Here is a 25035-nt window from a genome sequence, read left to right as displayed (position 1 = left end):
GGGGGGGGCTAGTTGGGGGAGAAGTGGAGACCTTTGTCTACCAGCACCCCCGAACTGCCACCTCTCTTCTCCCTTCTTAACCAGTTGTTTCCCGCGGTTTACTCCCAGCACCCCCACCCCCCCAGACCTCTGCTCCCACCTTGGGCGGATATACTAGGTTGCTGTCATCCACGGTGGAAACAATGAACTCCCAAGAGAGGTTGTCCACTGGAATCTGGGGGTTAAGGGGGAGCATAAGGGAGGACCCTTAAGGAGCAGAGCAAATCCACACCCCCAGCACCCACCCCCCATCCCGCCTCCCACGCTGCTCGCTCACGTTGTTTTGGCGGGCTGAGGACTGCAGCACCGCGGTGAGGAAGCCGGTGGGAAAGGTGAACCCAGACAGCCAGAAGATCACGGGAGGCCGGGCACGGCTGGCCCACAGCTCAAACTGTTCCACGCGTGTGGCCAAGTCCCGGGTCCAGGAAGCCAGTGGCTTCTGTGAGGGATATGCCTGGAGGAGGAAATAGGGCGTGTTATATACTCATTGACTCGCGCACTCAAATCTTGATTTCGAGCGCTTGGCGCGCAGACCTGGAAGAAAATCTGCCATGTCAGCCCATTTCCCAGCTGCCGCTGGGCCAAGCTCTCCAAAAGCCAGCTCCCAGGAAAGAAGCACCAACTGAGAGGGACGCACAGTACCGAGCATCCTTGAAATGTCCTTGGGGGAGGCAAGGAACTTGCCCTAAGTTTCCAGGTTAATTACTCGGTGCAAACCCAGTCTGTGAATAGCGGAGCAGGATCTCCCCCTTGAATCTCTCTGGCTCCAAAACCCAGGCACACCGCATGTTGCCATATGCCTCCCAGAAATAGGGGAGGAGGGCACAGGGGTCTGAGAGTGATGCAATCTTGCCTTTCCCCAGAGCGGAGGGACGTGGGCATCAAAGATGCAATTGAAAATCTCTTCGAGGCTTGTAGACATCACGATGAGGCCCTGAATGCCTTTTTCGAGGTCTGTTAGTGAGGACCTGAGTAGGGTAAGGTGGGAGCTTAGAGATGGGAGGGGCCTGGCAGAGCCATCCCTGAGGGGCGGGGGTGGGGAGCGTTGCGGGGGCGGGGGGGGGGGAGCCCTTTCCTCTTGCCCCCTCCATCTTACAGGATGGTCTCCATAAGCCTGTTGTATCTCTGGATCTCCTGCAGAAGGACCACATTGAGAGGGGAGGGGTCCATGGCCAGCAGTTTTCGGGTCCCCTCATAGTCGATCATTTCAGGGATCTTCTGTTTCACATCAGCAGCCAGCTCGAGGACCTGGCACGGCAGGAGCCCTGAGTGGCAGCCTCTCTGCCGCCTTGCTTGCCCTTCCTCAGCTGTCGGCCCGCTCCTACCTTCTCTTCCCGGCTCTGGCTTCCAGCCCTGGCAGGAGTAATCTGGGGTTGCAGGGACAGCAGAGTCTCAAAGAGAGTCCGTGCCTCGGTGATCTGGGAGGCCACGTCCGCGTTGGGGTGCTGGCCAAAGGCCTCGGGGGGATCCATGCCCGGCAGCATGCTGACGTACTCCTTGTAAGAGGCCAGGCTCCCGTCTTTGGGGATGAAATAAGCCTCCAGGACCGACAACCTGAAGGCCCCCAGCATGACCGTCACCACGCTGCGGGCCTCTGGGGCTCCGCCAGGCCAGGACCCCAGCCACTCTGCGTGGCCCCTTCGTGCCGCCCCTGCTCTTGCTCCCTTCCCGACCCCACAGACTCGGCCTTTTCTCAAACGTCCCCGCTGCCCCCAGTCCTGCCCCCTCGGGCAGCTGCTGTTCTCTGGGCCCGTGTCCGTGCCCCTCCCTGCCTCACCGGTGAAAGGGGGTCGACAGAGTCTGGTCACAGAAATAGTCGTTGATGTAGGTGGTGAGCAGGCGCCGGTCCCAGTCGTCCGTCACGTGCCCACCATAGTTGACACCGGCAATGAGGTACTTGAGGGCGTCCCATGGCGTCTCCTCGTACTCATCCAGATAGAGACTCAGCAAGTTCTCCGACACCTGTGGACGCCCCGGCCCCGCCCCCACACGCAGTTAGGGCAGGAACTCATTCAAGGGGGGCTTTCTGTCCGCGGCTCCTCCCACCGGGACCCCACCAGGCAGGCCTGGGGTAACAGGCCCCTATTGGTGCAAACCTCAAAGTCAGAGTCATTGAAGCCATAGATGATGTTCCATCCAAGCTGCAGGAACTTTTTGCGCTCCAGCAACACAGAATGGAAGAAGCAGAGGGCAAACAGCAGCTTCTTATACTTGGCAGGTTTGGCGCAGCGGGAAAACTGTGCTTCCGTTATCAGCTGGTAAAGACGCGTCATGTTGGCCTTCAGGCCCTGGAGACAATGCAGGACATTTTATTGGGATGTCCCGCATGGGATGACCTGCATCATGCTAAGCCCTGCCACTGGCACCACCACGTACGGTTGTGGAGGTTGTTCACTGCACAAGGACGCTGGCTGAAGGGGGTAGTGAAAGCTGAAATCCAGACCTTGATCTGCATGCCAGGATGTGCACCAATTCACAGGACTAGGTGGGTGCCTTTCTTTCTTTCATCAGCACACGGGCGCTGTGTGGGCTAGTGGCAGCTCTACCTTCTTGTCCCCCCACTTTTGATAGTACATGCAACTATTAATGGACAAAAATCTATACGATGCCATACGCAAAGTTTCAGGCTAGATTAAGAGGGTCATAGCGTATCATCTGTGTGATAGATTTTTCAGGCTTTGTGAACGCCCTCGTGGGTCAAGGTGGGCAGAGTCTCACCGAGGGGAAAGAGATAATGAGGCTGACAGGAGGGCGTTGGTTTCATGGAGATGGAAAGAATGGAAGGGATAGAGGCTCAAAGCAGAGAACAAGTGAGAAGATGAGTCTAACTGAAGTCAAGGGCAAGGACCCAGGTGGGGTCAGAAAAGCTATGACCAGATGGAGCCATTAGGACTTGATTCACCAGGAGTCAGAGGGCCACTTTCTGTTTTGGGTTTTTTTGTTTTGTTTTGTTTTTTTATATTTTATTTATTTGAAAGAGAGTGATCGAGAGAGAACACACAAACAGGGGGAGGGGCAGAGGCAGAGGGAGAAGCAGGCTCCCCCCTGAGCACAGAGCCTGATGTGAGACTCAATCCCAGGACCCTGAGATCATGACCTAAGGCTGACGCTTCACCAACTGAGCCGCCTGGTGCCCCAGCCACTTTCTGTCTTGAGCAGGACAGCAATATGTTGTTGACACAGTGCTTTTAAGAAGACGCATCCATTGGGGCACCTGAATAGCTCAGAGGGTTGGGCATCTACTTTCGGCTCGGGTCATGGTCTCCAGGTCATGGGATCGAGCCCCATGTCAGGCTCCCAGCTCAGCGGGGAGCCTGCTTTTCACTCTGCCTCTGCTGCTGCTCTGCCTGTGCTCTCAAATGAGTAAATAAAATCTTTAAAAAAAAAAAAAAAAAAGACGATGCATCCGTGACAGACAGAACGTAGTGAAAAAATTAGAGTAAGAATACTGTCATTGACAACACCAAAATACGTAAAGTTTCCAGGAATAAATAAAAATGCACAAATCTTTAAAGCAAAAATGAAAAAACTTGATTGAAATAAAGACTACATGGAGAGATATACTATAATCATGGATGGGGAGGCGTAATATACGAAAGATGTTGATTTCCTCCAGACTGATTAAGAGATTTTTTTTTTTTTGTAGAATTTAACAAGCTAATCCCAGCAATTCTGTTGCAAAATAAAAGTCCACGAGTGGCCTGAAAAAGAATGCGGTAAAGACACTTGCCGTACCAGCAAGCAAGGACTATTACAGAGCTATAGGGTCACTGAGACCGTGTCTTTTGACCCCAATATGAACAACCTGACCAACGAACAGAATAAAGGGCCCAGAAACCTACACATATATAAACATGTTTTAAGGCTTAGCAGGCCCTGCAGATCAGAAGGGTAACTGTACGATGTTCGATGATGGTACTGGGAGAAGTGGCTATCTGTGTGGCCAGAAAAAAATATTGGACCCCTACTCATCCCACACTCGTGAGAATCCACTTCAAGTGGTTAAAACACCAATATGAGAAAGTCAAATTATAAATGCTTCTGAAGACAAGTGTGAGAAACTGCCTTTACCACCTTGGAGTAAGCGATTTTTTGAACAACACCTAGGAGCATAAGCCATAAAGAAGAGCTAAATTCCACCTCATAAAAATTAAGGATCTCCATTCATGAAAAAAAATAAAAAGGAAAAAGACAACTGACAAGACACATGACTAAGGACGGATTTGGATGGGGAGCGCATTGAGGAACCAGGAACCGCGAGCATGAATGAACGTCGAGTACGTTGCACTGAATGGGAAAGGCGAGTCGCAGGTTACTGGGGGCTCGCGGCCAGCTCGGTGCCTCCAGCCAATGCACCTTGAGAAGAGTGGTGACTGCCCAGCAGGCAGGGAAGGCGATGGGAAGGAGAGTCCTCATTCTTACCTGGGAAGGTGGGCACACGGGTGTGTGTGGAATTGGGATCCTTTATGTCTTGTGTATGTTTTATATTTTTTTGTGTCTGTGGAATGTTTAATTAAAAGGAAAAGGCCAGACAGCAGGCAGTGATCCACAAATATACTCCAGAGCCGTCCCCCAACTGGCACCTGGGGGCTGAGGTTCTGCAGGGGGATTTTATAAAGGATATGATTGGGTCACTGAAGAAAACTGGAAATATATAATAGATTTAGGTTAAAACATCATCAGGGACGCCCGGGTAGCTCTGTCAGGTAAGCGTCTGGCTCTTGATTTCCATTGGGGTCATGATCTCAGGTGTCGGACTCCACACTGAGCGTGGACACTGCTTAAGGTTCTCTCTCCCTCTATCCCTCCTTGCCCACCCCCCGACTTGCTTGCTTGCTCTCTCAAAAAATAAAAAAGGAAAATGAAAAAACTAAGGGCACCATTAACAAAGATGGGGTGAGGAGGCTCTCTCTGGTGGCAGGCTGGCAACTTGCTTTGAGAGTGGGGGATTTGGGGGCACCTGGGTGGCTCAGTTGTTAAGCATCTGCCTTTGGCTCAGGTCATGATCCCAGGGTCCTGGCATCGGGCTCCCAACCCATACAACACAGTCCAGTGTCACAGCAGGCTGGGGGGCAATAGGAGTAGGGAGGTCGTATGTGTGTTGGCCTAGACCTGGAGGGCAGAGGCTTCTTGAGGAAGTGATGGTCCCCGGCCTGAAACGGCAGAGGAGAGGTTGAGGAGGATGTAGGCCCAGCAGCAGGGGCTTCTAGAAGTCTTGGGAGCGGGGGGAAGAGTACAGAGTCTGGAGGAAGATGGACAAGGCATTTTAAAAATTAATGGTGTACGTAGAGCAAAGGAAAGGGGAACAACATTTTAGGTGTAGCCGGGGGTGGGGGGGGGACAATGTGATGGGTGTAGCAGGGGTTTGGGGGTGGCACAGGCTATGCTAATACAGGTTTTGGTCTTGGCTAAAAGCAGTAGAAAGCTACCAAAACCATTCACGCAGAGGTGAACAGGTAGGATGTGGGAATATGAGCCGATCTTGAAGGATTAGGACGGTTGTGCTGATGGTGACTTCGTAATACGGAGATCACCTTTTCCAGAGCTGGAGGGAGGGGTTGGGGTCCAGCGGGTGTGGCATCAGGGAGAGATGCAAGGAAAGGCTGTGAGGCAGGAAGGTTCTATGGACAAGTTATTTTCTCTCTGTAAAATGCAAGGAACAATACTGATGAGGGTGTGTGTTTTAAATGAGTTAATAAATGAATGATGCCTGGACCATGATTGTGCTCAGAAATGTTTAGATATTGGAGCAGCGGGGTGGCTCAGATGGTCAAGTGTCTGTCTCCGGCTCAGGTCATGATCCCAGGGTCCTGGGATCAAGCCCCACATCAGGCTGCCTGCTCAGTGGGGAGTCTGCTTCTCCCTCTCCCTCTGCCTCTTCCCCTGTTTGTGGTCTCTCACTCTCTCAAACAAACAAATAAAATCCTTTTAAAAAAATGTTTAGATATTACTCCTAGGCTCTAAGAGTTTGGCATGTAGAGAAAAGAAATGAGGTGGAAGGCAGCAGAACCAAAACGCGGTGCTGTCATTATGGCCAGACCTCTCGCGGACGCTCGCAGGGAGCCCTCAGGGCCAGATGGCCCAGCTGGAGCTGGCCATCTGCAGGCACCCTACCTTCGGGGGCTCCGTGGTCATCTTGATGCTGGCCTGCAGGATGGAGATGGGGAATTCGGGGTGCGGGCTGGAGCTGAGCCAGAGGCGGAAGGATGGGTGGGGCTCTGCCACCTGCAGCTGCTCCACCAGTTTGTCCAGATTAGGCATCCAAGACAGGGACAGGTGGCAGTTAGCGAGGAATACCCAGTGGCCTGCAAGGAGATGCCGGTTCGGTGAGAACCCGTCCCCGAGCCCCAGCTGTCCCATGCTCTGCACCGGTCTGTGTGTGCATGTGAGGGGCAGGAGTCCCAACCCAGCTCGGCGGGTGCAGGGGCCTTCCGGGGAAGTGGGGGGCTATGGTTACCGTTGTGGAGCTGAGGTGGGGGCTGGGAGGGGGCAGGACGGATACTGACCCTGACTCACACCCTCCCGGAGCAGCCGGGCAGCGATGGGGGCCTGGCCCTGGCCCAGCGACAGGGCGTGGAAGCGCTGGGCCATGCCCGAGTGCTCCGCCAGCTGCAGGAGGGCACTGGTGGGGTCCACGCCGGGGGATAGGATGAAGACCAGCGGGGTTCGTGGACTGGAATCCTCCATCACCTGCCAGGAGCACAGGGGCGTGGCCTCAGGCAGGAGGGCGCCCCGCCCGGGGCGTCAGGCAGCAGGAAGAGGGACGGAGGGACCCCGGGCGGCGGGAAACCAAGCCACTGACCAGCTTCATGTTCAGCACAGGCGGCTCGACGAAGCGGGAGCCCAGGTTGGACACGATGAAAGAGGTGACGCAGAAGGCCACGCGGTCCTGGCGCAGCGAGCGCACGATCAGCATACGCTGCATCTCGTTGCACGCGTTCTCCCACTCACCTGGGGGGGGGGGGGGGGGGGCTCTAGGGGGGGTAGCTGCGGGGCTGCGGGGGGGGGGGCGGGGGGGGGGCAGGGCAGGCGGCGGCGGGTACCTGGCAGCATAGCCTTCTCCGGGGTGGCATTGGTGTACCACAGGTGCCAGTCCCGGGGGTACTGTTCGAAGGAGTTCATGAGTCCGTGGAAGTTGGTCAGCTTGTCCAGCTCCGTGATGTTATCCCAGTAGGCGTCCGCCAGCCAGCTGGTGCAGGGGTTGTCCATCTGGCCCTCCCGATCCAGGACCTGGGCCGGGCAGAGGGCAAGGGATCGACCGGGAACACCTCCTGAGAATTACTTTTTTCTTTTTCTTTGGCCGGGATGGCCAGATGAAGGAAGGAGGACAGGAATCCTTGGTGCCTAGGGACGGCGGTTTGGGGGTCCTGGGCTCGCCATGCAAAGTTAGGAAGCTGGCGCCCTCTGGTGGTTTCCCGGGATTACTGTCCCTCGCCCCCCGAGGCTCTCGGCGGGTGGCCTCACCCCTCGAGGCGGTTTGTGGGTTCCCTTCTTCAACAAACACTTACTGCTCACCGACCATGTGTTTTCAGCGCTTGGGACACGTGACTGCGTAAAAGGACAGAGTCCTCGGCCCCGGAGGAGCTTAGTGTCCAAAATGGGAGGGCGGATGATGAGCCAAAACCCGGGACAGATCATTAAATGATCTAGTAGGTTAAAGAGGGCAATGCCATGCAGAAACAAAGTTGAGGATAAAAAAGACTAGAAGTTCTTGGGGGCTGGGGGGGTGCTGGAGTGTTAAATAAGAAGGGGTGCTTGGGTGGGCCAGTCTGCTGAGCCTCCCACTCTCCACCTCGGCAGGGGTCCTGATCTCCAAGTCTGGGGGACCAAGCCCCACCCCACATCGGGCTCCGCACTCAGCTGCCCTTCCCCCCACCTCAAATTGATAAATACAATCTTAAAAAAAAAGAAAGAAAGAAAGAAAGAAAGAAAGAAAGAAAAGAAAAGAAAAGAAAAGAAAAGAAAAAGAAAGTCAAGGAGGTCCCAGTGAGTGAGGTGGGATTTGAATCTTGGAGGAGGTAAGGGAAGGCCCCACCCCCACTTGTGGCAGAAGGAACAGGGGACACAAGGGTACTAAGATGGGCCACATCTGCCAGTTCCAAGGGACTAGAGATTTCAAGTGAGTCTGTCCTGCGTGGGCATGCTTCGCTGCCTGGGGCCAACAGGAGCAGGAGGACGGGATCCAACCAGACCCCGGTTTTGCCAAGCAAAAGCAGCATGGGGGTGGGCAGGGAGGGTGCTCAGGAGGGAGAGAGCTCCATGTGACCATGGCAGCCAGGCTGGGGGAGGAGTGCTCCAGCAGCAGGGAAAGAGGCAAGATCACACCAATCCGCGGGTCCCAGGGAAGAGGGGCCCCAAAGCTCTGCCCATAAGGCGAGCAAGGGAGCCCATGGCAGGTGCACGCTCTGCACCCTGGGGGAGCACCTGCTCCTGGTGCTTTTCCTTAGCTCGCGCCCTAGAGCCGTGTGCCTTATGGGCTGGCTTGGAGTCCTTATCACACGTCCCCCTGGCCCCGACCTGGACACCTCTGCCCCACTCACCACGCCCCCGCGCAGAAAGAAGTTGTACTCATCCATGTTGAGCTTGCCGGAGGTCTCCAGGATTTTGGCGCACATCTGGAAACTGAATAGCAGCTTGTGGCGCTCAAAGAGTGTGCGGCAGGTGTACCTGGGAGACGGTGCAGGGGGAGGGGGCGGGGAAGCCAACATGAAGGCTCACTGAGCCTGACACATGACGAGGGCCCCGGTCGGTGTCTAAGCCGAGCCTCCCAGAAACAGCCACATGCACAGGGACCTGGAAGGTTCACTGGGGACATCAGTCATTCGTTTCCAGCAAACAGCCCGCAGTGTTGGTGGGACCCCTACTCTGTGCCAGGCACTCAGCCAGGCCCCGGGGACACAAAAGTGAATGAGCCCCAGACTCTGTCCTGGAGGCAGTCGGGTAGAGCGGGAAGACAGCCAGCCAGCCCGGGGATTCTTGTGTGACCTGACAGGTCCTGCACAGGGTGGCCGCGCCACTGGGGGATCGCAGGGTAGGGCCGCCCCCAGACAGTCTCTGAGAGGAGCAGGGGGCAGCAGAGTCATGAGCATGGTGGAAGAGGAAGAGCAGGGGGGACCCAGGGAGAGCAGGGAGCCGAGGCAAAAAGGCTTGCAGGGCCTGGTGGGCAGACCTGGGCAGGGGCCTTTGCAGAAAGACCCATGAGCAAACCCTGGGGCTTGATCCGGGGGTCAGGGAGAAGAAGGGTCAGGGAGAACTTCTGATTTCTGGCTTGGGGGACAGGGAGGTGGGTATCGGTGCTGTCCGGGGGTGAGGACCCTTAAGGAAGGGGGGGATGAGGTGTTTCAGGTGAAATGAGCTGAACTCAAGGGGGCTGTGGGACCTCTGGGTGAAGAGGTCAAGTTCGCTGCTGCTCAGAGCCTGGTCCCCAGACCAGCAGGGAGCTAGCTAGAGATGCACAACCTCAAGCGGCACCCCAGACCCGCTGAATCTGAACCTGGATTTTACCAAGATTCCTACTGCTGGGCTCTAGGCCCACAGGCGGGGCTAGACCCTCAGTGGACGGGCTGCCCAGGGAAGCTGCAGGGAGAGGGGGGCAGGGCACCAGGAGCCGCGGCCTGGTGACGCGAGAAGGTCTGCGTCTCGCACGCACAGCTGGGGGCGCCGACCTGTAGACTGCGTAGGTGTGGTACTCGTTCAGGTAGTCGATGCGGTCCTCCAGCTTGTTGCTGCGGTGGCTCTTGTCGATGCTGAGGATGAAGAGGCCGATGTAGGCGTCCAGCGAGAACTGGTACATGGGGTCGATGCGGCCCATGTCGTTGAGCACGAAGAACAGTACCGAGGCCCGCTGGGCGCAGGGGCGGTAAGCCTGCGGGGGAGCGGAGTCAGGACCATGGGGGCGGGGCTGGGGCGGGGCCGGGCCGAACCCCTCCCTCCCCCAGTCTCCACGGCGGGAGCTCGCCTCCCGGGCCAGGTCGATGTTGATCTCTGTGGTCTCGCTGGTCTCCAGCTGCTCCGTCACCTCGGTGGCCGTCACCTTGGAGGTCCGCAGGGTGTTCACCAGCTGCACGTCGTCCAGCAGGGAGCCTGTGGCCTCATTCAGCAGCCTGAAAGGAGGCCCCCAGGGGCGGAGATGCAGAGGTGAGGGGCCTGGCACTCCTCCACAGCCCCAGGTGCCTGTGGGCCCCAGTGGGGGTCGGGGTGGGCGTGGAGGCCGCTCTCACCGAAGGATCTCGTCCTCCAGCTCCTTGAGCTTCCTCTTGCCCGCAGCGATATTGATGACCAGTGAGTCCTTCTGCTCCTCGAGCTCCGGCCGCTCCTTCCGGACCACGATCCCCAGCAGCTGAGCCTCCAGGCCCTGGGAGCGCGGGTGCAGGGGGACACTCTCTCTGGGGACCTCACTCCTGTCGCCCCATCACATCTCCCGGCCCCTCGTCCCCTGCTGCCCCACGACATGGGCCTCCGTCTCCATGCCGCCCATGCCTGCTCCGCTGGAGTTGAGTTCCTCCCGGCGCCAGCCCCCACCCACCTGTTCTTTGACGGCAAAGTTGACAATGGTGGTCTTGGCTGAGGTCTCCGGGCTGTAGTGGGGGTTGGAGAGCTTGGTGGTGATGTAGAACCGGAAATTCGGATTGTACTCCACTTCCTTGTCTCCAATGCGCATCAGCAGCCGACCACCTGTAGCAGCGGGGTCGGAGGGTGGTGGTCAAGGGCAAGGACCCGCTGTGGTCAGCGTGCTACAGGCCCCCCCCCGGGGGGGCTGTCTGAATGGAAGCCCCCCCAGCCTGGGGACCAGCCCTTCTGTCCCCCGGGTCCCACGTGGCTGGCCTCTCGGACGCCCCGCAATGTGAGCCCACAGCAAGCCTGGGCCCCCACCGATTCGAGTTACAGATTTGTTGAGCACAGGGTTGAGGGTGGGGTCCAGATACTCCTGCACATTCTGGAGCAGCACGGGGTATCCGAACTGGATGGCCTTTTCTAGAATTTGGAGGTAGTCACTCATCTGCAGGTCAATAATCTGGAGGCCCTAGAGAGTAGGGGAAACAGTAGGAGACCCACCGAAGGACCAAAGGAAAACCAGGCTCTTGGGTAGTGGCTCAGGAAGAGATAGGCTTGGGGAGCAACCCCCCCCCCCACCTTGTACCTGGTTTCCTTCCATGTTCTTGATCCACTTCAGGGCCTGGGCCTGGGGGTCAATCATCAGCGCCCACCTGTGGGAGGACGGTCAGCCAGACCACGGGCATGGCCCCCCACCCCTGCCCCGTGGCAGCGTCCTGACCTGTTGCCACGGGTGACCATGATGCCCCCCCACCCCTGCCCCCAGCAGCTTCCTGACCTGTTGCCACGGGTGACGATGATGCCATTCTCCGTGGAAAAGGCATCCGAGGGCAGCCCCTGGATGTTCCAGTCTCGAACTTTGGTAGGATTGGACAGGAAGTTATCAAAGGTAAAGCGGGGTGAGCACGGGACATGCAGCTCCCAGATCTAGGTGGGGAAGAGCCCTGAATTTCAGCCTGGAGACCTGAGCCTGTCCTCCCTCCAGCCCTGACCCCTGCCGGATCTCCCTCGGTTCCTCCCAGAGGCTGTGGTCTCACGGCCCAAGAGATCACTCACACCTGACCACGGCCTCACCCTCTTCATCCAGATCTGGTTGACGATCTCGTCCCGGTAGTTGGTCAGGAAGGGGCCCATGTAGGACAGGAAGGCAGCAGCCAGGAGACAGTCACCCACCAGGTAGCCTAGATCCTCCTCCAGGCCCTGGGGGGCAGGAGGGGGTATAAGCCAGCGGAGGTGGGGGGGACACACTGGGAGTGCTCTGAAGGCACTCTCCTGGGGACACTTTCTAGATCAAAGAGGTGCTTCCCCTCTCCTGAACCTTTGGCCCTGAAAGCTCTAACCTGATTCTAATTACTTCTGAGCTCCCGGTCTTTAATAGCGGTTCTGTTTACACTCTGGTGATAAGGCCGGAGCCTTTCCTGAAGCCCAGAACACAATAGAGGCAAAGACAAGATGCCCCGGGGCTGTTTCTACCAGCTCGGCAGCCCCATCAGGGGCCCCGGCGTGAACTTTCCAGGCCTACAGGGCAGCAGACCCCTAATGGCACGAAGTCTTTTCTTCCACTCTTCTCCTGAAGTGGGAGGGGGAGAATGCACTGACACCCCATGTCCCCACGTCCCTCGACCATCCCTCAGCTGGAGGCAGGTGCAGCTCCGGGCAGGGTGCGCAGGAGAAAGGCGCGCCAGCTGGCGGCCCGGCTCACCTGCACGGTCTCCTCCCACCGGGCCTTCTCACCGGCCAGCCCAGACACCAGCAGCCCCGCGCGCTGAAGCTTCACCTCCATCTCCTCCGACTTCTTCCGGAGCTCCTCCTTCTGGGCCAGCTTCTCGTCATACTGTTTCTTCAGCATCTCCAGTTTCTGGGCCACCTGGGAGGGACCAGAGCCCAGGGATCAGCAGCCTGCGACCGTGTGGAGCATGCATCCTCGCCTGCCTCCCTGACGGGCCCCGCGCAGGTTGTCGGAAGGAGTGCATGGGGCCTGGCACCCAGCAAGGGAGCAGCACCTGAGCCCAAACCCATAGGCCGACCCCTAAGATCCTGGAAATGCAACATATGACCCCCCAAATTACTGTCCCTAAAGCAACGTCACCTTCAGGGGACAGCGCGAGCCTCGGGAGTGATGTGTTAAAAGGCACTAATCGCTAAAGAAAGAAGGGGTGAAGTGAGCTGGGCCATGCAAAGGAGGAAACACGGCTGGGGGGGCCCGGAGGGGGAGGGGCACCCTGTCTGCCCCCCCCCCGCCCCCACACATGTGGGTTTCACCCCAGGTAGGTGAACGTGACCGCCTCCCTGCGCCTGGTCCGAGCTTGTCAGCAGCCCTGATTATGACTGGGCTTCCCGCCGAGATGTGTCTGCAGGGAGGCTCAGCCCACAACCGTGCTGTATTTCATTACTGGCTTTGCACGTGGTGTTGTCTTCACTGTTTCTATTTTTTATACAGGAAATGCGTGCATAAGGTGAAAGGCCTAAATGAGATGACAGAAGCAGTCGGAATGACCAGCGAGAGTCCCTTAGCTGCCTCTTCAAGCCGCTCCCACCCCACCCTGCCGCAGCAAGTCATTCTGTAACTGTTTCTCTTCTTACGTCTTCTGGCAGGTGCCTCTGTATATTTGGCTATTATACTTAGGCTAGTTTTTTTTTTCCTTCTCTCTTTTTTTTTTAAGTAGATTGCATGCCCAGTGCATAGCCGATGCACGGCTCAAACCCACAACCCTGAGATCAAGACCTAAGCTGAGATCAAGAGTTGGTCGTCTGACTGAGCCATCCACACGCCCCTGTAAGCTACTTTTTTAAAAATACATACATATCTATATACTCATCTGTTTGCATTTTTTAAATGGTCGCAGTTTTAATCCTTTTAATTCAAAGACAGTGAAAAACTGCAAACCTAGGGAAAAGAATCACATGCCGAGCCCCTCTATACCCGTCAATTTAACAGTTGTTTGCATTTTGCTATTTTTAATCTTGTCTCCTGGTGTTTTGCCAAAGCATCTTAAAGGAAGTTACGACCTCATGACATTTCCAGCCTCCAGACTTCCTAATGCCTCCTGGGAACAAAACAAGGATGTTCCCCACGTGACGGTAACCCCATTATCACACCTAACCACAAAATCGTCTTTAAAAAAGTAACCATAGGGGCACCTGGGTGGCCCAGTTGGTTAAGCCACTGCTTTCAGCTCAGGTCACGATCCTGGAGTCCCGCATCAGGCTCCCAGCTGTGCGGGGAGTCTGCTTCTCCCTCTGACCTTCTCCCCTCTCATGTTCTCTCTCACGCTCTCTCTTTCTCAAATGAATAAAATCTTTTTTAAAAATTAAAATTAAAATTAAAAAAATTAAAATTAAAAAAATAACGATAATCATATTCATCTTCTAGATCTTTCTGTAAAGAGTGAATGCACATCAAAAGGAAGGAAGAGCACACACAGGGGGAAGATCCTGGCTTCCTCTAGGTCCTGAGCCAGCCCCCTGTGCCTGTGCTCACTTGGAAAGCTTTCCAGACAGGGTCCAGTTGGGCAGGCTGGGCACTGAGCCAGTGCATAATAAAGTAAATACAAGCCCCGTGAAGGCAGGACCTTGCTCACTGGCTAGATCTTTACACTTAGAAGGCTGCCCCACGCTCAGGAGATGGTTCATGCCTGGGTGAGTCTTCTCATGAGGATAAACGCTGGCATACTAACGCGCTTTACTATTTTTTCCTTGTCTCCAAGTCGGCTCGCATCAAGCTGCCTCATTCTCTTTAACAGCTGCAAAAACCGCTTGTGAATGACTGAACCATAATTTATATAACAAGCCTCCTTCTGATAGACATGTGTGTCTTTCCCACATTTTCTATTCTTAACCACGCTGGGATGAACGTCCTCGTCCATGCGTAAGCACATTTTGACACGGCTGTTTCTTTTTTGTTTACTTGGTGAACAAGTCACTTGAAAATCCAGAAGGCACAAGGGCCTGGAAAGTGTCCCAGCCCTACCCTTGGTTCTCCCTGCTGCCTCCTCCTTCTTGAATATTCACCCCTCCAGAGGTATTGTGCACTCATTTGAGCACATTCCACAGGACTGTTTCCTGATTTTTCCATTCGAAACTATTTCTATGACGTCTGTGCTACGAGGGAGGCAGGTGTCGACCCTGACCCTCCACGCCACCACCTCTTTGTCCCTGCTCCTACGTTTGTTTGTTTGTTTGTTTGTTTGTTTGTTTTAAGATTTCTTTTTAGGGGCGCCTGGGTGGCTCAGTGGGTTAAGCCTCTGCCTTTAGCTCTGGTCATGATCTCAGGGACCTGGGATCGAGCCCCACATCGGGCTCTCTGCTCGGCGGAGAGCCTGCTTCCCCCTCTCTCTCTGCCTGCCTCTCTGCCTACTTGTGATCTCTGTCAAATAAATAAATAAAATCTTTAAAAAAAATATTTTTTTATTTTGTGAAGTCATCTCTACACCCTAGGTGGGGCTCGAACCCACAACCTCAGATCCAGGGTCGTGCACTCCACTGACAGCCCCCGCCGGGTGCCCCTCTCCTACCTCTTCTAAGGCTGCTGCTTGTCACCTTAATCCTGCCGATAACATCTCCAGACCCTGTTTGATCTGATCTCCCACACAATCGTTGCCCAGTCCTTCCCCTCCCCCACCCACCCCGTCTCCCACCCCTGAGCTGTGTTCTCATTTTTATGGGGCCGAGCTTGATCACGATGCTCCCACTCAGCAGTCACGGCCTTCTCGAGGTCCATGGTGACTGGCCGAGCCACCTGTGGCTGGGGCACCTTCTGACGGGGTCACTGAGCCCGCTGCCCCAGTTGTGAAATTTTTTCCCGTCGCGTCTGATGCTGCGCTTTTCTCTTGTGGAAATTCCCATCAGTTGGATTGGGTCCGCTGTCCCGCGGGGTTGCGTTTGCGGTTGCTGCTTCCCGCCCTTCTGCTGGCTGTTGGACTTTAAGCATTTTCAATTTTCCCAGGATTCTCTCTTTGTCTCTGTTTTTGCACTTTTTTTCCCTCTCAATGTCCTTTTTTTGCTCTCCGGGTGTCGGCCCTTCCTCCATCACCTCCTCTGATGACAGCCGTGTTTACCTTGGTTTGCTTTTTAAGCGCTTCCCCTGAACCTGAGTTCTCTCTGGGTTTATTTTTTCTTTCTGGGGCCGTGTTTTGTTACAGTTTCTGATCTTGGCCGTTCCCTCGTTCTGTTGGAAGACTTTCCCCAAGGCCTCATGCGCCCCTTCTCCAGGGGCCGCGCGTGGCTGATCTGACTGACACAGGCACCTGGAATGCTCTGGACCCTCCAGTCCCTTCCACTCTGCCCCCCACCCCCCCGGCAATACCCAACACTGGGCAAGCCTGTCTGATGACAGCGTCGCCTCTAGTTGGACCGCTCGCCCACCGTGTCGGCCACATCCTCCCACCTAGTCTCTACCAGTGATATTTTGGCCAAACTCCTTTTGTTTTATTTTTTGATGTGTTTAGAATCCCAGGAATAGAAGAAGGCTGCACGTTCTCAGATTTCTCGAGAGAATCTGACTGGGAAACCACTGAGAAGCTGGGGGCAGGAGCAGGCGCCACACATGGACCTTGCGGATACGCACGTGGGTTTTGCGTCAAAGGATCTGTCCAGGCTCCTATCAGGCCTGGTGGGTCTTTGCACCGAGGCCAACCTGCTGTGACAGTCTGACCTTGGCAGGCGACAGTGGCTTTGACCATAGGTGGGTGGCCGGGTCTGGGGAGGCAGGACTGCTTGCAGGCGTGGGCTGCAAGGGTGGGTGGCCCAGGATGACAGCTCCCGCGGCGACAGAAGGGCCTGCCACCAGACTAAGGGGCAGTGGGGGCGGAGTCTGAGGCGCACGCAGACAGCGTGTGACATTGGGGGAGCTTCTACGGCAGGACAGCAGGCTCTGCGCCGATGGCCAGGCCCATGTGGCCCTGGACCAGCTGTCCTGGGCTTCAGCGTCTCACACTCTGGGCCAAGGAGGCGATGGTGGCGGGACGGACCTGAATCTGCTCGGTCTGCCCACAGGCTCGTGGGAGGCTGAGACTGCATTTGGGCCGAGGTTCCAGGCCACGCAGTTACGGCAGGTGGCACGTGGGTGTGACCTGTGCCTTAAGGGACCAGGCCCGAACAATCTGGGGGGCTCTGGAGGGGAGGGTGGCTGTGTCTTCAGATGCGACGGCAGCGGGCTGGTTTCCTGCCAGGCCCCAGGTGTCAGCAACAACGGCGGCTGCAGCTCAGACTCGGCTGAAGGTAACTTTCCAGCGAGGATAAGCAGGGGACGGGGTGAGAGGCCTCCCTGAGCGGCAGCCCTCGTGGGCCTCAGCCAGTCCACAGGGAGCCGGCCATGCACTGCTGCGGGGTGGGCTGACCGCGCCTCGCTAAGACGCAGAGCGGGAACCTGAACTTGAAAGGCCCCAGCTGGGGTTTCCGTGTGCGCCGGGGGCAGGCTCTGGACTAGATGCTGGGGTGGCTGCAGGACATGGCCAACGTCTCAATGCCACCGACGGGCAACGGAGGGTCTGCGGCGGTCAACCCTGTATTTCAACCAGTGACCACCCGCTGCGAAAGATACGCGCGCACCCTCGGCCTTGCAGCCTTCCCCGATTCAGCCAAGGTCAGATCCTGTCTCAAATCAATCTGTTGTGGGAGGCTCTCCCCGCTGGAAGTTCACAGGTGGCGGGTTCCAGATCGGGGACGTTCCAGTGGAGCTAAAACCAGGGTTATCTCCGAGAATCCTTCCTCCTGCAGACGCCGCCAAATTTTTAATGCGGTCTCAGGGACAAGAACAGCTGGTCCCCAGGAACGTCATTTTATCTGGAAGCCGTGCATGCCTTAAGGCCCCTGATTTTTTTGATTTTCAAACACTGCTCACGAGAGACGTGATTCAGAGCCGTGACAGCCCCTGAGGCCCCACAGGCAGCCCATTTCCGCTGAGTGACCGCCAGGGCCACGGCTGGAGGATACAGGGTCTCCCCCGATGCTGGGGGTCCCTTGGCAGAGACTGAGCAGAAACTGAGAGGGTTTGGGGATGTTAACTCAACAAGGTTGGCTTCTTGATTTTTAACTCTCAAAAGAAGATGATTTCAGATTTTTACTTGGGATCTAGTTCACGCGGGGACTTAATCTTTGAAATGCACTGCTCCCCGCTGCTCAGGGTTCTGCTCAATCCCTGCCTACATATGTCAGAATCCGGCCAGGGGAAAGGTCTTCTCAGGTCTCCAAGCAGGGGAGTCAAGGTTAAAACTGTTTATTCAGGATTTGAATTGACGCGCCCGATGGCGGAGCTCTGGGCCTCTTTCCAACACCCTGGGCCCTCGCTAGATCCAGGCTCTCCCGCCCCGGCTGGCTCTGACAGGGAAATTTTCAAAATGCTCGTTCCCAGGCTGTCCCAGAGACGGGTGCCCACGGGTCGGGCCGTGGCCTCAGTTCGGTGTCCTCATGTGGCCGGCGAGGCAGGCTGGGCGCTCGGCTCGGAAACTTCAGAGCGTTTCAGTGACGAAGGGGAAACGTGGGGTCCTTGTCTGCTTCCTCTCGTCAGCGAGGGGCTCCCAAGAGACCTGACACGCGGTGCCCTATGGACGCCTGTCCAGTGCATGACATTGTTGGCAGTGGGCGCTGCGGGCCCGGGTTCTCACACGTCAGGGGAACAGTTCCTAATTGTTCATTCCAGGATATGAATCATCGTGAGTGCAAGACCTTTCCAAATGAGCTGTCAGCCCCGTGATTATTCACTCTTGCTAGAGAGAGGAGAAGACCGGCTGCTGTGAGAGCGGCCGGGAGGGGACATGCCGTGGGGACGGGGCAGGGGAGGGGGTGCGTGTGCAGGCTGAAGCCACGGGCCCAGCCTGCCTGGCCCTGCTCGCAGGGAGTCAAAGAGGCCCCACAAGCAGCTGCGTTTCCAATGGCAAGGATGTCTGCGGCGGGAAGAGCGGGGCTGGGGGCCCGGAGCGTGGGCTCCAGCCTGCTCTGTGGGTAACTGGGAAGTCACTTCCCCTCACCGAGCCTCGGGGTCCTCATTCCATTCCAGGACTAAGACCCGCACGTGCTCCCTTGGCGGTTTCGGGGGAAACGCTCTGGGATGGCGTGACCAGCTTTGGCTCCATAAAAACGTAAAACCTCGCTGCGGATACAGTTAGTGTCAACAGCCTTTGAGGACATGTGAAGACCAGAAGCTTCGGGAGGACAAGCATCTCCGCCAGAAAGGGACACAGGGAAGTAAACGGAGCCAGGCAGGCGAGCATCAGAGAGAAATTCAACCTCGACATACTCAGCTACACGAGACCAGACGGCGCACAGCAGTGTATATAACGAGGAAAAAATGACAAAAATGTGCTTGTACAGCAAACAGCCCTGGACGGCTACACAGAAAGCTGTCAGCGAGGCTGCTTTCCAGGAAGGGGAGCGCCAGGCGCGAGTGAGGCCTCTCGCTAGCCTCTCCCTGTACCTTTGGAATTTCACACCATGTGGATAGTAAAGACCATTGAACCGGGGGCAGGAACCGTGGGAGGTGCTGTCCCCAAGTCCGCTAGGAGGGCACCTGGATATGTCACCGGCTGGCAGAGAGTGGTTCCCTCCCCTCCCCGCCAGCCCCCAGGTCAGCGTCTGAAGGGGCTGGTCGGGGCGGTGGCCCCCGTGCCTTTTCAACCCCTGCCAGGGACACACCTTTCTGAGCCAGAGGCAGCCCACCTGCAGGGGCACAGGACCATAACGGGGGAGCAAATGGCCGCCAGCACCCCAGAAATCAGGGACAGTGTCCACATGGAAGAGACGGGCCTGAGGCTCACCTCCCGCAGCTTCTCCTGGGCCTCGGCCAGCGCTGCTTGCTTCTCCTGAAGCTGGGCCAGGGCAACGTTCATCCGAATCCGCTTGGGCTCCACCACGCGGTACAGGCGCCCGTACAGCTGTGGGGAGACAGCCCGGCTGCGGTGGCCGCGCGCCTGCCCGCCCGCGCCCGCGGGGCCTCCTTCCTGTGGGGGCCTCCCGCAGCCTCGCCCCCACCCTGCGTGCACCCCGCTCACCTCCATGGCCCGCACCCACATGCACAGGGACTTGGCCGCAAGTGAGACTCGGCCAATGATGTCAGGCTGGAAGTCGGGCTGTGCGCAGTAGGCCCCGATCTTTTTCAGAACCTTGTCCGAGATATTGTCTTTATCAAAGTGGATCAGGGACTTGATGAAGTTCTGCTCCCCTGAGGGGTGAAGACAGGGGGGACTCAGCCGGAAGTCTTCTCCAGCTTCACCTCCACGGCTCGGGCACAGCCGTGTTCTTCCTGGCTTGGCTTACCCCGCCTCACCCCAAGGTCCCCCGCGGACCTTGCTTCTGTCTCTGGAAGCTCCAAGTCCCCGGGACTCTCCCCAGTGGTACTGGCCCCATCTGCGACCACGTCCCTTGGAGACTCGCAGCCTAAACCCCTCCCACCCAACACACACATGTGCACACACACGTGCACAATCACATGCACACACACACACCATCACTTCTGTATGCCTCGCACTGACTTTCCAGGGCAGGGGTCCCCCACCTACAGCTTGCAGGCTTTGTCCTACCAAGCCTCCGGTTTCATATTTTCTGATTTTTGTCCTTTTGGGGGTGCCCAGAGGCATTCTTGCCCTTGGATTCTGAGATATACTCCTGTATTTTTATGACGATTTCGTCTTCTTTTTTTTCAATCAAGATGAGTTGTTTTCTGTCACTTACGACCAAAGAACCTAACTGCCAGTTACATCTCCTCCTATGCACTGGGCTCTACCCGCTCTTGAGGGTGGGAGGGACGCCTCGCTTGTCTGTGTCCCTGAGTGCCCGGCGCACAGCAGATGGGTAAGTGTGGTGGACGGGCGTCAGTCACCCCGTGCGCTCCGGCTTACCTAGCTGCCTCTTGGCCTCTGCCCACGAGGGCTCGTTGCCTCGAAGAATCATGACGGCCTGCATCACCATTTCCACTTGGGTGGGGGGCCGTCCGTAAGACTTGATCTCTCCTATATCCTTCTTGTTCAGGGACTCCAGGGCCTGGACAAAGGGACTCACTCAGGGAGCAGGGCCCGAGGGGACTCAGGGAACAGGATAGGTCCCAGCTGAGGCTGGCCCGCCCCTTCTCGCTTCCCTGGGGGAGTCTGGGGCACAAAGCAGGCTGGTCCCATTCCCTTCCCTGGGGCTTCCCGCTCTGATACCCGCATGGCTTCCTCCAGGGCTGGCAAGGCCTCTTCTAGATCCTTCTGGGCATTGTCAGCCAGTGCCTGGCACTTAACTTCCTCGACTGCGATCTTCTCACTATTGGCTGTGACTGCCTAGGGACGGAGAGGACTCCTCTGGGCCGTGGGCGAAAGTGGGGGAAGTATTGGCGGGGAGGATGGAAGTCTGAGGAGGGGCCTGTGTCCCCCTTGACACGGTCAGGGAGGGCAATCTGGAAGCCCCTGCGGGAGGGCGCTGACAGCTGTGGGTGTGTGGGGCGGGGCCACGGCCCGTTGGGTGGGAGGGGCGTGGGGCGGGGCCACAGCCCGCTGGGTGGGAGGGGCGTGGGGCGGGGCCAGAGTGCCATGGCCCAGAGCACCTTCTGTTGCTCGTCCGCTTCTCGCTTCTGCTGCACGATGATGACCAGGTACTCCTCGCACTGCTTCTGGAACTCAGCCACCTTCTTCTTGGCGTCCTCCAGCTCCAGGGACATCACTTCCACCTTCTCTCTGGTTTCGTCGATCTTGAACAGTCCCGTCCGCAGCTTGTTGGCCTGGTCCAGCAGCTCCTCCCGCTTCTCTCCCAGCAACCTGGGGCGCGCACGAAAGGAGACTGTGCCTGGAGAGGCTGGGCCCCCGGAAAGGGGAACACCCCGCATGGGTCCCCGTCTCGCTTTCTGTTACCGCCGCCGCCAGCACCGTGACGTTTTTACAGCCTCCGGCCTGAATCAGGGCTAACAGCTCCCCAGCTGTCTCCCCGCTTCCCAACTCTCATCCCTCCACGTTATTCCGAGCTGCAAAGCACGGGTTACGGCAAAGCACGGGTTACGGGCCGCAGTCCTCACACCCGCTCCCCACTCTCGCTCCCACTGCGCACCGAGCAGGGGCTGCCCTGAACCAGCACACACCAGCCTGTCCCCAGGGGATGGCCACCCCTCCTCTCCACCCCATTTTGACACGATTTCTGATTGTTAAAGAAAACCTGGAAATCTGGATTTTACTAAGCCTCTCGTGTTAAAAGTTAGCAACTTACTCAAAAAGTTTTCAACACTGCTCAGGCCCAACCCACCCCACCCCAGCAAAAAATTCTATGCAGGATCCTTTTCTGGACTAAGTGAGAAAATATGCGTGAAGGGCTGAGCACAGCGACTGGCCACCGGTCACCCAGGTATCTAGGGAAGGCAAGAGCTTTCTTTGCTCACAGCGGGACTGCAGCACTGGGAATAGTACACAGCACATAGTAGATGCTCAGAAAATACATGAAGTGGATGTGTAGGCACAGGTGATCATTCTTATGACAAATGGCTTTTTCCTCGCCTTGATCACAACACAGAATCTAGTCAATGAGGTGGGTTTTGTGGGGTTTTTTTTTTACATTTGTTTTAGGTCTTTCGAAGCAAATTGGTATTACGTTGCACACGTAAAGAGGCACTCGATACAACTTAAAGGAATGTCTGATTCTCGAGATGGTGCAAAGTCAAGGAGAGGTTGGAGAGAAGAGGACTGGTACCTGCCTCGCGGGCATACACGGTACCATCACCGTTGTATTGCACTTGGAGAAAGAAACGGCATCGTGGAAAACAAAGACAGAGCATAGAGGGTGTAGAGAGGAGTCCCGGCCCGAAGGCTCTGAGATGTGAACCCCGGCTCTCTCTCACCGCCCCTCAGCAGGGCAGAATGAGACCCCCACATCTCGGCCTCTCCCCCCAGGGCGCCTGGCTCCTTGGCCTCCTGGGCCGGCTCCGGATATGTCCCACCCCATCATGTCACCGAGCTCCCCGGGCCTCCCCGCCCTCCATGCCTCTGCGCACCTCTTGTACCCGGACACAAGCTCTAAGTAGTTGGTGGGGGTGACATAGTTGTGTCTCCGCAGCTCGAGCAGCATCTTTTGGGAGTACTGTGCCACCGACCAGTGCATGGTGACGAAGATCTTGGCCACCTTCCTGTGGATCTGAGGCCCGTGGGAAAGGACGGAAGATGCGGAGTGAGGGCAGGTGAAGGAGGGGCGCAGGAGGGGGCCTGGGGCTGGGTGCCGGGGGTGGGGGGTGCTCACATTCTCCTGCGTCCCCAGGTCCACTCCCATGAGGTACTTCTCCGCCACCTCCAGCAGGGCCTCTCGGGGCCACTCTGAGAACCAGTTGATGGTTGTGCAGTTCACTAAGGCCGGGTACTGGCGGATCCAGTTCCTGGGGAGGGGTTTCGAGAGGCAGTCAAGCCCCTTTATGGAGGCAGGTGGCCTCCACTCCTGGCCTCCACAAGGTCCGTCTGCTTTCCTGGAACCTAAGTGTCCCATCCCCATGCTCCTGTGTGTCCCTGTCTTGACCCTGCTTCCTTCAGGGCCAGCTCAGTGTAGAACATAGGAACGGGTTCTTGTTCTAGCTGTGGATCTCAGGCAGATGCGCTAACCCTCCCCTCATCAGTTTCCTCATCCCTAAAATGGGAGTAACATGGGGATGCCCCGGGGGCTCAGTCGGTGGAGCGTCCAGCCCTTGATTGCGGCTCAGGTCATGATCTTGGGGTCGTGGGTTCGAGCCCTGCCTCAGGGTTTGTGCTCAGTGGGGAGTCTGCTTCAGATTCTCTCTCCCTCTGTCTCTCCCACCACTCGCTCTCTCTTGCTCTCTCTCTAAAAAGTGAATACATAAAACCTTAAAAAAAAATAAAATGGGACTAACAGGGACACAAACCCAAGCTGTCACTGGACTCGAGGTGACATGTGCAGTGTAGTGCCCAGTGCGCGGTAAACACACCACGTACCACAGACCCAAGAGCGAATAGCTCGCAGAAACACAAGGGGGCTGGTGGTTGCCAGGGGTTGGGGGGGCGGAGGAAGTGGGGAATTATCCAGTGGGCATAGAGTTTCAATTTCGCAAGATGAGGAAGTTCTAGAAATCTGTCGCACGACGATGTGATTATGCTTAACCACGTGAGCGGGACACTTGCAAAATGGTTACGACGGTAAATTTTGATGTTATTTTGTTTTTGTAGAATGACAACTAAAAATTTAAAAACGAAACACAAAGCGACAACAGGACACTCTAGTCCCTACCGAAAGGGAAGGTACGCCTCCTCTGTCAGCAGCAGCACTGGGGACAGAAGGCGAGGTCTAGGGAAAGGAGCGGCCCACGGAGGGGCGGGGGGGGGGCAGGTGGAGAGAGAGCCAGAGCTGTTGAGGAGACTCGCTCCCAGGAGGCAGGGGGAATGGAGAAGGGTGGAGGCTGGGGGAGAGGCTGTCACAGGGGTCACCTGAAGGGGTCGCCCACAGGGCTGAGGCAGAGAATGATGTGCAGGTTGTCGCGCACGCGCTCGATGAGGTAGGTGAAGAGGCTGTCGGAGGACGGGGACACCTGCTCCGCCTTGGCCTGCTCCACGATGAGTGTCTGGATCTGCACAGAAGCCACATCAGCTGGGCTCGCAGGGCTGCGGTTGGAGGGCAGAGCCCCAGGGGGCGGGGCCCCTGTGGCACCGATGAGAGGGAGGGGTGGTCAGAGGGGCGCAGCCGCTGGTGGAGGGCGGGGGAGGGGCTCGCACCTCTTCGAATTCATCAGCCTTGTAGAGATTGGGGACCTCCCCTGAGCTCAGGATGTTGTTGATGTCCTCCAGGAAGGACTCGTCAGCGATCTGGGTGTCCACGAAAAGGAAGGACGTGGGCTTGAGCTCCACTCCCGCCTGGCGGTACAAGCGCTTGATATCTGGGCGGGAAGAGGGGAGGAGGCAGAGGGCACAGGTGGGTGTCAGACACGCCATCCCGTCCCTTGTTCCCCTTCCCGTGTCCCCTGGCCTGCAACCCGCGCACCATGCCGCCTGCCGCCCACCAAGCCTGGCAGGCTCAGCGCCCGCCTCTACCGCCCCTACTCTTGCCTCCACAGGAAGGCGGGCACCTGACCTTTCACGCCAGCCCCCAGCCCACCCGGGGTTCCATCGGCTGCACCTTCTCGGAACTCCTGCTTGCGATAATGCTTGGTGACCTCGATCTGGAAGGTGATGTACTCGCAGATGGAGGAGGCCAGGCGGGCCAGACTCTGGCGCCCGCTGCCCCCGATGCCCACCAAGAGCATGTTGCCCCGAGGCTGTCCGATGACACGCACGATCCGCGCAACTGGGGAGGGGGACCCGGCAGTGAGGCCGCGGAGCCACGGCGGGGGGCGGGGGGGGGACCCCAGGGCCCTAAGCTGGAGATGGGCTGCCTGAAACTGAAGGACTTGGACAGAGAAGTGGGGAAGAGGCCGGGGCCTGGGGCACCTCGAGCAGCCGCCCCTGGGGAGGACAAGCCCTCTGGGGCCCGAGAGGAAGGCTCCTTCCCAGACAT

At 57.2% G+C, this 25035-nt stretch overlaps 1 protein-coding gene across 2 annotated transcripts in view; it reads right to left on the bottom strand.

Annotated features, from left to right (window-relative positions):
• Positions 1 to 25035, bottom strand: part of LOC111161163 (dynein axonemal heavy chain 2) — a 77179-nt gene that overhangs the window by 469 nt on the left and 51675 nt on the right. For both annotated transcript variants that reach the window (XM_022524700.1, XM_022524701.1), the window contains 31 exons: positions 24658 to 24825; positions 24258 to 24418; positions 23973 to 24112; positions 22783 to 22915; positions 22541 to 22680; positions 21110 to 21320; positions 20730 to 20846; positions 20427 to 20568; positions 19581 to 19750; positions 19347 to 19463; positions 12296 to 12460; positions 11668 to 11793; positions 11372 to 11520; positions 11180 to 11246; positions 10912 to 11062; positions 10565 to 10713; positions 10260 to 10393; positions 9998 to 10142; positions 9705 to 9904; positions 8580 to 8706; positions 7083 to 7269; positions 6842 to 6990; positions 6546 to 6729; positions 6154 to 6344; positions 2136 to 2327; positions 1817 to 2001; positions 1365 to 1593; positions 1136 to 1287; positions 893 to 1007; positions 317 to 493; positions 140 to 214 (listed from right to left, as the gene is read on the bottom strand). In XM_022524700.1, coding sequence (XP_022380408.1) covers positions 140 to 214; positions 317 to 493; positions 893 to 1007; positions 1136 to 1287; positions 1365 to 1593; positions 1817 to 2001; positions 2136 to 2327; positions 6154 to 6344; positions 6546 to 6729; positions 6842 to 6990; positions 7083 to 7269; positions 8580 to 8706; positions 9705 to 9904; positions 9998 to 10142; positions 10260 to 10393; positions 10565 to 10713; positions 10912 to 11062; positions 11180 to 11246; positions 11372 to 11520; positions 11668 to 11793; positions 12296 to 12460; positions 19347 to 19463; positions 19581 to 19750; positions 20427 to 20568; positions 20730 to 20846; positions 21110 to 21320; positions 22541 to 22680; positions 22783 to 22915; positions 23973 to 24112; positions 24258 to 24418; positions 24658 to 24825 — 4748 coding nt within the window. The remainder of the gene's footprint in view (positions 1 to 139; positions 215 to 316; positions 494 to 892; positions 1008 to 1135; positions 1288 to 1364; positions 1594 to 1816; positions 2002 to 2135; positions 2328 to 6153; positions 6345 to 6545; positions 6730 to 6841; positions 6991 to 7082; positions 7270 to 8579; positions 8707 to 9704; positions 9905 to 9997; positions 10143 to 10259; positions 10394 to 10564; positions 10714 to 10911; positions 11063 to 11179; positions 11247 to 11371; positions 11521 to 11667; positions 11794 to 12295; positions 12461 to 19346; positions 19464 to 19580; positions 19751 to 20426; positions 20569 to 20729; positions 20847 to 21109; positions 21321 to 22540; positions 22681 to 22782; positions 22916 to 23972; positions 24113 to 24257; positions 24419 to 24657; positions 24826 to 25035) is intronic.

The sequence above is a fragment of the Enhydra lutris genome, unplaced genomic scaffold (genome assembly GCF_002288905.1).
Source record: "Enhydra lutris kenyoni isolate GAN:26980312 unplaced genomic scaffold, ASM228890v2 scaffoldscaffold82, whole genome shotgun sequence".
Classification (NCBI taxonomy): domain Eukaryota; kingdom Metazoa; phylum Chordata; class Mammalia; order Carnivora; family Mustelidae; genus Enhydra; species Enhydra lutris.
Note: the sequence above shows the minus strand (reverse complement) of the source record. Positions and strands in the feature narration are given on the sequence as shown.